Consider the following 13,381-nt stretch of genomic DNA (forward strand, 5'->3'; position numbering starts at 1 on the left):
TAAAAAGTCATCCCTCTATATTGAACTAATGATATATATATTTATATCTTTCATTGCACAGCAATGTTGCCAGTAATTTTTGCAATATGTATTATGAAGCAGTAGAGGTAAGTGGTAGGGGCAAGTGGGGGAATGGGATTGACTTGAAGGTGTTAAGAGGATGGGACTTAAAACTCCTTGTACTTTATACTTCAAACTTGTTGATCATTCAACTATTGACAACAGCAAATCAAACACATTTCATTACCTAGATGCAGGTTTAATTGTTATCACTCCAAAAGTCTGTGATGGGAAAGTACAAAAAATACAAATGAGCATAAGAAAGCCATCATTCTTAAAGAAAGCTTCTTCTCTCTGCTACATTGGCAGCCTCTTTTAATTTGCTAGTGGATCTGAGAGAATAATGTAATGCATTCCTCTGAACTGGCCACAACCGTTGCCAGGACTAATTTCCCTTGAGATATCAAAGGTAGTTGATGAAATCTGATTGGTTTCCTCTTAATTGAACTTTCCAATCCTGCAAAGGCTGGGCCATACATCTGATCACTTTGAGCCCTCTTGCCTTAAGCCACAGACATAGATTTGAGCCAAGATAAACAGAGACATATAGGGTTTTAAATCCAGGTTTCACAGATTATCTATATTGTCCAGAGCAGAGTGGACAGGCTTGGGCTGTTAAAGTGTGTATGTGTTGGGGTGTAGATGTAAGAGGAAGGCGTGAAAGCCAATAAAAGGATAGCTGTAATGATCCGGAGAAAATATGATCATCTCCTGTGGCTTTGCCTCCTGTCAGACGAGCACAACAGTGGAATATAGACTATACAACAAAATATAATTGGTCATTACGAAGTGCTAAGAAACACAAAGTGATGGAGAGAGGAACTAACGGCTGCACACACACACAAAGAATGTTGTTATGTAATTGTTCCCACACTTTCTTTTAAATGCCACTCCAGTGCTGAAGAAAGATCTGTCAAAAAAGAAGACATGAGGGTGGTCTGAATCAAAGACATGGAAAAGGTTTCCTGTGTGAGCCTGGACATGATTATGTCTGCAGTGGAAAAACATATGTGATCTTTGTGTGTGTGTTCATATCTTCAAAAGCTGTACAGAAATAAAAGATTAGAAATCCAATTCCTTCCATGTCCGTGTGGGTGAGATGTACATGCCATCATGTTTTGCATAGCAGGCGTTACACAAGTGTTTCTGCATGTGTGCGAGACTGAGCATGTGTGTGTGTATGTGGAGGTGGACGGCTATGTGGGAGTGTGATGGATAATTTCCAGTTTGAGTGAAAAACACATTCAGGTTGGAGGGGGCCACGCTACCTACGTGTCCCTCATCTCCCCCTTCCATGGCCGCCTCCACCTTCACTCAAGTATGCTGCAGTAATACAACACACACACACACACTTGGTGATAGTTGCTGGTGTAAGAGAGGGAGTGATGGAATGATGTAAAAAAAAAAAAACTGATTGTAGGATGTAGGGAAAAAGCTTTCTGCACAGCAACTCAAGTTTATTAGTCTATGCGTTATTAAAGATTCATAGCGGCGCATTTTGATGAATGTTTTAACATGCACATATGCGTACACACAGAACAGATCCCTGACAGCTTCTCCATCATCTCTACGCCTCAGCAACTTTTAACATTTTTGAAATGTGTCATTACGTCGAGATAATTTGATATTTTAATGATAGATAGTCATAATTTTCTATTTTTAACATTGTGGGCACATACAATAAACACTCACGGATATGCAACAGTGTCACTTTTACTATTCTTTGTTTGCTATTACATTTGAATTAAAGCCTGACTTTTACAACTTGGATCTTATTTTTAAACACCAGGCCATCATATGGTGTGGATATAATAAGACTTACTGTTGTGATCTAAGAACAGTAAAGAAGTCTATGATGCAGACAGTCACTGCACTTGCAATGCTTCCATTTTAATTGACAATAAAACTGTGTAGACAACAAAGCAGTGGGTCAGAGTGTGGTACTCTCATTAATGCATCACTCAGGATTCAAATGGAATGGGCTCACTGTTGCCCTTCTGAAAAACACCCACCACAGCTGAAGCACCTTAGCCTGACCAGCAATGCCCACTCACTCTGATCCCCTTGGATCACAGAGTCAAAAGATGGTTAAACATGTCTATGATACTACCCATCTTGGGAGTGCCTGTTTAACACTTAATTTCTTATAGGTCCATGTGGGTTGCTCACCAACTATACTGTACGTGTTTCTGCTCAGACTTCAGACTCCAATAAGCCACTCGGAGTGGTGATTACTTATTTATCAGAAATGCTTTCAGGATTTTTCAGGTTTGCAGTAGTATAGACTTGAAGAATGGCTTGTTTTGACAATCTATATATGGTAAACTTCCCAGCTACTTTTTTAAGAGCAGTGCAGAGCTGCTTCCCAGAGAGTTTTAGTGAGCTACTGTATCTGTGGACGAGACAATCCTGGGTGCTTTGGGTATCAGATCCTTGCAGGGGTGTGCCAGGGGAAATAACTGAATAATAAAATGATAACCTAATCACACATGGAGATTTCATAGAGTGGCGGCATGCTTGTGTAAAAGATTCTGTTAGCTTGAGAGAGGGCTGCCGGACCAAGCACATGACACAGACAGCACCAGAGGGTGGACTTACAGGGGTTCAGCTCTGCTCGTTTACTGTTCATTAGCTGTGGCATTTTTTAGTAGTGGACACATGGCGAGCAACTCTAGCTGTCATTAGGCGATAGATAAAGACTCAGTCTATGTGTGGAACACAGTAAATACACTGATGTTTATCATCTATTAACATGATGCTTTCACAATAACAATATCACTGTGTGTTTAAATCATACAGTCTTTGCAATAGTTCACTGAAAACACTGCTTATATTACACACAGATTCTCTCTCGCTCTCTCTCTCTCGTCACCACACACACAGACACAGAAAAGTGAGGATGTGGTGGAGAGGCCGTAAGGTCACAGCAGATAATAAGAAGAGACAGCGCAGCAGAGATGGAGTGAGAGAGGAATAGATAACGAAGAGATGGACAGTGAGGGTCAACTGAGGTGCTGGCTTAGAAAGTGAAAGACTTTAAGCAGCAGACAGAAACTCTTCAGGGGATAGCTGCAGAAAAATGACGAACAGATGGAGGCTGAAATAAAAATTTTTCCTCATTACTCCCAATTTGTGAATGATGCATCCGAACTATTATCTCCACCTAATGATTTGCCAACATTCATAACAATAATCGCTTCCAAACAATTAAGTGAAAAGTGCTTCTGTATGGATTCATGAGCGCCGAGGACACACAGCAGCTGGTTGTTCCGTTCAGTATTGTGTGGTTGGTATAAATTATTAATGAGCGTGAAGGCAATTAAAAGCCACAGAACTATTGAGCCAGGCACCACCACCTAGATACTTTTTGTTAATCAAATTGTAATCTAAAAACCTGTGCTATTTGGAGACAGTCAAATTAAAAGCAACCATTAGGAAACACGGCACGAGCTGTAGAGCTCTTATTAACCAAAAAGATTAAAGCTGGCAACGCACAGTATCGAAGCCATTAAGTGACTAATTAAACTTCCAAAATGAAAGAAATAAACCCCTGCAGAACAAATAAAGATATGCATTGATACATCTCAGCCAAGCTAAGCTTTAGAGAGGGTTAGAGATGGTCTGAAATGTACGGGCTGGATTCAAAGGTGGTCAGAGTGGACAGAACCCACACAGAGGGATCTCAATTTGTGCTGAGCCAACTAAAGCTTACAGCTTTGTATTTATCAGGGAGATGGTGGATTAGTTTTGATCTTTTCAAACTTTGTCCTCATAATGTCAAACTATTTACAGTTTAATTAAATGTTTTTTATTTAGGAGCTAATTTTCCCTTATTTTTTGAATCAATGAGCATTATGGCCTTGTGGATCTGGAGCAGAATTGTTCAAATATTACATTTTCATTGATTTTTTTCCAATATTATTTACAAAAAGGCTCTTAATTTTATAAAGCAGTTATTATTATTATATCTGTGTGTGATGATGGTTGTGTTGTAGTGTTGCAGTGTTGCATGTTGGGCTTACGTACTCGTGGTGTCCCCAGCCCAGCTCTGGGAGGTACGGCAGCTTCTTGATCCTGATGATGGAGTCATAGAGGGAGGGCTGCAGGGACTGGGCTACGGCGTTGGCCAGGATCACTGCTATCATCACAGGCAGGATGTGGGAGATCTGGCCAGTCAGCTCAAACACAATGACCGCTGTGGAAACTGTGTGGGTGACCGCTCCTGACAAGGCTGCAGCACCTTTGGGTGGGGAAGGGAGAGGACAGCAGGGATGAGTGAACGAACAAGAAATGGCAAGAGTGGCAATTCTTCAGACCAACAGTTTTCAAGGTGGGGGTCCAGGGCAGTGAGGAAGAGGGATTCAAGGGCATCATTCATCTATATGTGAGGCAGATCAATATAATAAGATTATAATAATATAATATATAAGATTATAATAATTTTTAAGATCAATAACTCATACTTTTACTTCTCCTGCATACAGTATAATAAAGAACAATGTTGATCACAACCACCATGCTGCTTTGAAGTTTCACTTTCCACCAGACTCATTTATGAAAAGAGATCCAACTAATCCTATGTTTCACATCACAGGCAGACACACAGAGCACAGTAGTTGTTCAGCCATACGTGTGAATGCATGTGGCTTCCCAAGCACTCACTTAAATTTTTCTGCTGCTCAGAAATGAACTGAATGTTTTGTTTCCTTACATTTGTCAGACTTCTAAAATATTTCTGGTCACAGTTTAGCAAGTGCCATTTAACACAAGGTTTACTGGACTATTCCTAGTTCATAAGAGAGAAGCCACGGTTAAGGATAAACTTTTTTCTCAATAAAAAAAACCCCATCAACCTCTTCATCTGTGATTAAAGGCAGTGCACACTGCAGCACTGCTTTTTGTGAACCCTTTTCCAAGGCACGGAAGTACATTATAAAAACTTTAAATAATTCAGAAGTTATTTTCATTTTAAAGGTCGCTGATTAGAGGTTTTTGGCTAACCATGGTATGTTCACTGTTAAAAAAACTCACTCAAAATTTGTTTTTTTTCTTACAATTCTTGTTTTTTTGTGTGCAATTTGTGTGCAATTGTGCACTATGCTCATGGTTCCACTCCTATTCAATGAGAAAGATGCAATATCTTGTTTCTGTAACGTGCACCACTGAGGATAACAAACCGGTTATTACTGGGTTAATAAGTGGAAAAAAAATCCATCCATCCATCCATCCATCCATCCATCCATCCATCCATCCATCCATCCATCCATCCATCCATCCATCCATCCATCCATCCATCCATCCATCCATCCATCCATCCATCCATCCATCCATCCATCCATCCATCCATCCATCCGAACCCACTGGAGCCTATCCCAGATATCTACAGGTGAGAGGCAGGGTACACCCTGGACAGGTCACCAGTCCATCACAGGGCAACATGCACAGACAAACAACCATTCACACTCCACACAGGCACAGGGAAAACATGCAAACTCCACACAGAAAGGCCCCACTTCTTCATGTGCTAACCGTGCTGCACCCCCACACTGCCCTGTCTCCATACATTCTGCTCTTATATGCCCATACGGCAAGAAGGAAATCAACTAATTCAATGAATTTAATACAAAAAGGCAAAAGCTGCATCAAAGCAGACAGAGCAGTATGAGGCGAAGTGAGCCAGAGAAAATGTTTGAGTTCAATCCGCAGAATGAAGTGAACGCTTAAAAAGCAGCTGAGAATAGAACAAAATATATTCAAATCTAGAGAAAAGAGAGAGGCAGAGTATGGTGAGAGTCTACAAAGGCAGGTTTCATTGTTTTTTCTTGCAACTTAATTAAGTGCGTGTATGTCTGTCTACCCCTCTCATATAAATGCTGCTGCTCCCTCTGCCCATCCTAACATTTAGTCTTTAAAGCCAGCATTGCTGTGAGATGAAAGAGGCTCATCAGAGTGTCAGGCCTGTAAAAGCCTGAGTCATCAGCCATAGTGCATCACAACAACAACAACATCAGCAGTCTGGGAAAAAAATCAGCCGCCGCCAACCTTAAACAGCGCCATAATCAGCACGACTGTCAACAAGTGGCGACACTGTATCTCACAAGGCACACACCTTCAGGAAGAATGTACATTTCTCCATTATTTATATAATACTCATTTAACCATTTTTTCAATGCATAAACAATACAGGACAGGAATGCCAAAAACATATATTTAGCCATTAGAAGTAATATTTCTATTTCATGGTTTTCTCATCCTGGTTTATGCAATTGTTGTGGTGATTTATCTCTTTGTTGCATTCTGTTTCTGCTCGGGTTTAATCACTTACCCTGCACTTAAACAGAATCAAAATGGGAAATAATATATTTGCAGTATAGCAAGAATTTCAATCCAGTGTCTGTGGAGCTCAGCAATGACTTTATTAGAGAGGGGAGCAGCTGTAGCGATGGAGACAAAGTGAGTTACAAAATTTATGGCAGAGCCTCACTTCAAAATCATTGGAAAGGAGTGTCTGATGCTCATCAGGGTGCAGAAGAAGGATCACATTCCAAAGAGTGAGGTTCCAGGGTAGATTGTTGCAATTACACTATACAGCTTGTATTGCTTTAGTTTGTACTATTTTTTTTCCTAAAATGTGGGCTGGTACATAATAAAAGTGAACCAATGACACTTTTAGGTCAAAGCTGGAATAGCTTAGCTCTTATTCTAGATAACATTCTTATCCTTTAACTAATATCTGTGCCGAGTCACAGACAGTTCTGGTACCACACAGTATTCTGGAGACCAGATTTCAGGTAAGTATCAGTCACACAGTGACTGGGCGAGACAAAAGTTTAGCTTTAACATCCATCATTCTGCCTGTCGTATTATAGCACATCCAGATGTATAATAAATAGTTCCCAACTTATATACCTGCTGTATTGGAAATCTTTGTGTTGTTTTTACCACTTTCATAACTGAGGCTTTTATTATGAACACAAAACACACAAAAGATGGTATCTGGTAAAAGAAAATAAATGAATAAAATAAGACTGCCAGTCTGATTAAAAACAAAGAAAAAAACAAAGCTTTGGACAAATGGAAAATATCTAAGGAATGAATGAAGGAACAATGGAAAGTTGCAAAGTGCAATGAGCCATTACATCATTTTTATTTTCTTTCACTATCTGGGTAAATCATTCTTTCACATAGAACTGTGGCACTTGATTTTGATTTCTTTTATATCACACAACAAGCTGAATTTTCAACTCACAGACTTTCTAGAAGGATGTGAGTGCTGACAGCTGCAGTGTGAGCTGAGAGAGTTTGTCAGCAGGTGTCTGGCGTGTTTTCTTTGTTAAGTCGAGCCAGGTGATGTTGTAAATTTGATTCTGTCTCGTCGTGTTTGAATCTGATCATGTTCCATGACTCCTTTAATCAGGATCCATTTAGAGTCTTAATTCTGAGCTGAGAATTGAAGCACCAGGCTGTTGGAAATATTTATCTTGATTTAATTTCTGAGTGGTGGCAAGAAAAATAAAAGTTAAGGCACTGCTCCTCACAGAAACCGAAGGAGAAATAACTAAATGTGCAGATAGCTTGCATAAGGCTTACTCTTTTAAGAGCAGCTTTGAAAGTACCAAAACAGAAAAAAACAGTTTAAAAAAAGTGAGTAATTCAGTAAACCCATTGACAGGTGAAGAGGAATGTGTCTTCAACTCACCCACAACAGCGTAGCCCCCTGGCACTATGGGGTAGATGGTACCATCTGTGTTAATGCCATCTGGGAACCAGGCTGCCATGCTTTCACCAACCAGACGACCAAAGGCGGCCCCTGAAGTGCACACAAGTACAAAGAAACAGAAATCACAATCAATACTGAGCCTTTCATTAAGTGGGAGCAGTGAATGATGCAAATACTTGATGCACTACACTACTCTGCTTGCGACCGACTAGAGAAATCTGTTTGGCCAGGTTCTTAGCATCAATCTAAAGTGTGAACCATATCAGTAAACCATTACTGATATGGTTTGAATCTGAAACTGTTAAGCCTAACAAACAAACAAAGACAAAGACACCGACTTCCCCAGGACAACTGTGGTCCCTCCACCACTCATCATGCCTGTGTGAAAGTGAAAGGCAATGCTTCACTCTTTGTATTTGGAAGGTCCTGGCTCTAAATGTAAAAGATGGCTAACTGTGACATTTGTAGCAATAACTGACACAAACACCTGCTCAACAGCAAGTGGTTTGCATTCATGTGGCCAATTAGGGTCAACACGTAGGGACAGCACCCCACTGTTAAAAAAGGGTTAGGTTTTAGGGGCTAGGGTTACAAAAAATTCAAGACAGTGGATGTATCAGTATGAATGTTTATGATGAGCAGTAACACACACTGCATGGCTGCATCTACATTTTCAACCTGCACAGACACACACACACACACACCTACCAATGACAAATACTGGCATGAAGGCTCCACAGGGCACAGGGATGGTGGTGGCCAGGGCAGACATCCAGAACTACAGGAGAAGAAAAAAAAATGATAAGGAAAAGAACAGACATAAAAAGAAAGAACAGGGTGGCATTTCAATTAGCTTCAGAGTGCCATCCGGTTTGCCCGTAGATGATAGCCAGGTTCAATGCTCTACCAGCAGTAAGGAGGCAGCCATGCAAGGCTTATTGCTGAGGTTAGATTGAGCTGTCACTTTCACTCTTCATTTGACAAAGACCCTGAAATAAACCCTGGATAATGAGTGGACTCCGCCGATTGGCCGACACTGCAGCAGGAGAGCGGAAGAGACTGCTAATTAGGAAAGACAAACAAAAAAAGGGAAAATGTCAACGATGACAATGTGCAAGCATTATCGTCAGGTCTGTGCTTGCATGTGTGTATGTACCCATGTTTGGGTCTTAAAAGGCTGGCAGGGTTATTTTTGGAAAGAAAAGGATTTTGTACTGCCTCTACTGCATCGATCCACTCTACAGTGAATATCTGACTAGTCCTTACATCCAAGACAAGACACACCAAGTCATTATAATGAACAGGCACATTTGAACATAAGAATGTACTGAATTTTACTTTATTATGTAGCTAATGTATAATTACATACATTCGTAATGTAACAATTTAATATGGTGGAAAATCTAACAGACAGAAATGTTAGAGTTATAATAGAGAGGTATGACACAAATGGAAAATCTCAAGTACCTCAATTTCTTAATTAAACACAGTACTTGAGTAAATGTACTTAGGTATTTAATCACCACTACAATCACCACAGCACCATTTTTTAACCGAGGTTGTAAGACAGACAGTCACTTACTACTGATTGTCTGGGCAAAACAGCCAGAAATCTGACAAACAAATATAGTATCTGACTTAATAAAGGAAAGTAGAAGAACTGAGAAAGCACCAGAGAGAGTTCTCACTTTGGATTCTGTGAAACAGTGTTGGGATATTTCTGGAACAGTAGAGTAGAATTATGCATTGATTTTACCAACAAAAAGAAACTGATAATTAAATGCTCCCGTTTGTCTTCTGGCTGCTGGCTTTTAGGGCACAGCTTAGGGGGAGAAAAACAACACAGGCTGTGTTTTTACAAACTATCAGTGGACAACGCATTGTTTGGAAGAGATTGATCAATAAAGATTTCACTTTATCTATAAAGAATTAATCACATTGCCACAATCCTTTCATGAGAAGAGTTTAAAAATACTTAATGTTAGTTTTAATTCCAGGGTAATTATTTCAACTAAGTAGTTTTAAATCAGTAATTGATGGTTAGACAATTTGCACATACTGTCAGTTTCCTTTGTACATCTGGCTGAATGTGTTGCACAGGGTACGTAGGGCACACAGTGCAGCAAAGTCCAAACTGACGATGCCATTTAAAATTATTTTTAGTTTCAACCTTAAAACCAGCACACTGCTGTCAATGTCGATTTCCAGCATTCACTGACAAAAATACACACTGCAAAATCATTGCAGCGAGGAAGTGGTTTTAACTGTGTGTTCACATGCAGGACGGCAATATGAAATGAACTCTGTGATGAACACTGCAGCGATTCTTGCAGATGACTTTACCTTTAATTAGTCTGATACTAATGTGGCACCCATTCACTTCAACTTAGATCAGGCCGTTTACTCAGCAGACTGTCAGAATGATTGTTTGTGTGCATTAAACGAGATGTATGAATTTGAATATTGCACAAGCCATTACACAAACCTCATCCATGTAATAATCTCATGGTTTCAAATAGACTTTTTAATTACACTCATTGCTCTGTCTCTCTCTCTCTCTCCTCTGCTCCCTCTGCTCTGTCTATAGATAGCTGTAATTAAGGCCGGCTGCCATGGTGACGTAATGGATCTCCTCCTGTAACCTTACACTGCTGCCGTTTTTCACACCCCGCACAAACACACATATGTGCGTAGGTGTTCACACACACACCCACACGCACAACATAACACTGACTCAGTGACAAGAATCAGAGCTTAACGCAGCCAGACACACAATCAGAAGAATACACACACAGCCTCATGGGAAAATGAGACAGTCACAGGAATAATTCTTATAAACTCATCTGCCGCTCTCTTCTTCTCCTATTCTTTTCTCTTCCACCCAGACAGTAAAACCTCAATAAGAGCTGGGATGTTTTAAAGGATCTGAAAACTCATAACAAAGGCTTAACTTTATTACAGAGGCCATGAACCCTGAGGAGAGCACTGTGAGAGTGTGTGAGTGCTGGGGTGCAGTAGGTGTGGGACTATTTTCAAAGCCTCACTGAGCAGAGAACAGTGGAATCAAATCCAGTCATAAATTTGCAGTTAACCATGAAACCAGTGGTCATTCCTCCTCAAAACTCTTTTCACTCAGTGACAAATCATAGAATCTCAGCCCAACATTTATGTGCTGAGGAAGCACAGGCTTCTGCTCTAAAATGCAACACAAATTCCAAAATGGCCACTGCACGACACATGATCTGATTGTAGTTGTGATTGTGTAACAGCTCACCTGTCTTTATCTCTGTGTCATGAAGAGTGCAATGTTTGCACATATGCACCACTTTGTTGTTCTTACAAAAATATGGCACATAAAACTCAGACACAGGACAAAGACAACTAATATAATATGACTACCTAATATAATACTAATGTTTTTGTGCATAAACTTCACCTCTTAATTAGGACTATTGGTGAATGTAGTCTAAGGACCGCTCTGTTATTATCTAACACACAGTGGATAATAGCAAATGACGCACGCAGAAAAATTTCCAGCAGCTCCTCTGTGCAGTATGTAAAGTAGTTGACAGTTTAATCTGACCCAGCTGCTTGTTTACGCTTAATAACATGTACACACTTGAGAGCAGGTGAGTGTGACAGGAAGCCACCTGCAGCTTCTTCTCCATCCTCACAGGACAGGAGCCTAACCATGGCAACTGCACTGATGCTTGCAAAGTTACAGTCATTTGTGGATCTCCTATTCAGGTACATTGTCATGGAGACAGAGTAATGACATGATTCAATGTGGCTGTAAATTTGCATCTAATAGTGGTTTAATCAAAATCATCAAAATATCCTGCATGCAATAACACACACTCAAATATATAAATGTTAAATGTACATATGTACATATTATGTGCAGAAGATGTTCTGCTGCTTTTTATGTGCGCTGATACCACAGAAATGCTAATATGTGTTATTTTTATCATATCATGGGTGGGATTCTTCTTCCTGAGCACTTAATTTGTTGTTTTGAAAACAGCAAAGTCACACTTTTGACACTATAGATCAATGAACAAATACTAGAATACATGCTTGCTCCACACAGTATTCAAAGAACACAACATACTAAATGTCATTTTTGTGGGGTCTCATCGGGATGCTGTGCACGGCCTCTGGAGTCTGTAAACACACACTGATTTGATGCTTTTACTTCTACAAACAAAATGATTTACAGAACCACCTTATCAACAGAAAAACCTTTCTGCTCTGCTCTTTCATTCAATTTTATACATTCTACTGTAATTGTCGTAAAAACATGGAGGGGAAGTGAGTCACTGTAACCTTGACTCTGCTCCTTAAAGCAGCCTGCTGGTCCTCATACATGGGTTATAAACAATTAACTGTAGACCAACAACTGCACTGTATCTGTGTGACACTGCACTTCATGTTCTTTGATACCCAAGTGTGTGATGTTTTATAAGGTTGTAAACCTGTGAAGCAGAAATCTCCTGCCAAATTATACGAGGCCTATGGGCCTTGTCCTGCATGTGGATAGTTTTCACGTCACCTTCTCTGAGCACCAAAGACATGGTATGGCAGTATAATAGAGGCTTGATCAGTGTAGACGAGACACATTAGCATTTCAGAGCATATTTCTATGCCCTTTTATTACTATTTATGTCCTCCTATCCATTGCTGCATCTAATTCTTCGCAGCACCAATGACTCACTTCCCTCCCAGAGGAATCATTAATTTTTCATCTAATCTAATCTAATGTAATCTACTAAGTGTACATCTCACAGAGGTAGTGCACGGCCATCAAAATTTATGAGGATCTCTGACCTCGGACTGAACATGGATTTTGATAAACTGCGAGTGGAAGAAGGAACCTGAAGGCAAGAAAATTCAAGCCAGGTCTAGATGGGCTCATTGGTTAAAAAGCCTGGAAGTGCCTCAAAATACGAAGAACAGGAAAACATTTTACATGAAATCGTCCTGCACTAAAATCCAATTAAAATTTCCTTAATGAAGCACATGAATTTTGACGGTGGCTTTAATGAGACTTATAAGTTATAGAGTTGCTTCAGGGCTTTACTATTTTAGTAGGAAAAGGTGATTAAATATGTGCAACTCATTTCATCAGTATTATTGGTCATGTGTTGCTCACCAAAAATACTCATGGTAGTCTTTTTACACTTCTAGTTGGCAATGTTATGGCTTTATGATCATAATGTGAAACAATAAAACTAATCAGAAACTAATCAGTGTCGGACACAGATGCTCTTTGTAGTGGGTGTCACTAAATGAATTTGTCCAAATGTTAAGTACAAGGGGGATAAATATAAGTTTACTGTTGTAATTCCAGTATCTGTTACTATCCACATACTTTAACATAATCCTCTCATTAATACATTAGGGATGTGCCTGAAAACCTTTCCTTTTGTTAACTCAGATCTTAAGCATGAGCAGTGTACAAAGAACAAGCAGTCCTCAGTGAAGGACCAGCAGGAGCTTCACAGAGTAAACTGCAGGTTATATTTTAATATGTAAAGATATGAGAGGTGGATTAGATTAAGTGCTGTGCTGCTAAGAAATGCAGAGAAAATACAGGAAGTA

General features: G+C 39.8%; 1 protein-coding gene across 3 annotated transcripts in view; it reads right to left on the reverse strand.

Moving 5' to 3' along the window:
* The window catches only part of LOC114444285 (chloride channel protein 2-like), a 135,299-nt gene that overhangs the window by 25,308 nt on the left and 96,610 nt on the right, over nucleotides 1–13,381 (reverse strand). For all 3 annotated transcript variants that reach the window (XM_028418719.1, XM_028418718.1, XM_028418720.1), the window contains exons 13-15: nucleotides 8,489–8,558; nucleotides 7,760–7,870; nucleotides 4,087–4,300 (exon numbers count right to left, since the gene is read on the reverse strand). In XM_028418719.1, the coding sequence (XP_028274520.1) occupies nucleotides 4,087–4,300; nucleotides 7,760–7,870; nucleotides 8,489–8,558 (395 nt within the window). The remainder of the gene's footprint in view (nucleotides 1–4,086; nucleotides 4,301–7,759; nucleotides 7,871–8,488; nucleotides 8,559–13,381) is intronic.

This window comes from Parambassis ranga, chromosome 13, assembly GCF_900634625.1.
Source record: "Parambassis ranga chromosome 13, fParRan2.1, whole genome shotgun sequence".
NCBI classification, from domain to species: Eukaryota; Metazoa; Chordata; class Actinopteri; family Ambassidae; genus Parambassis; species Parambassis ranga.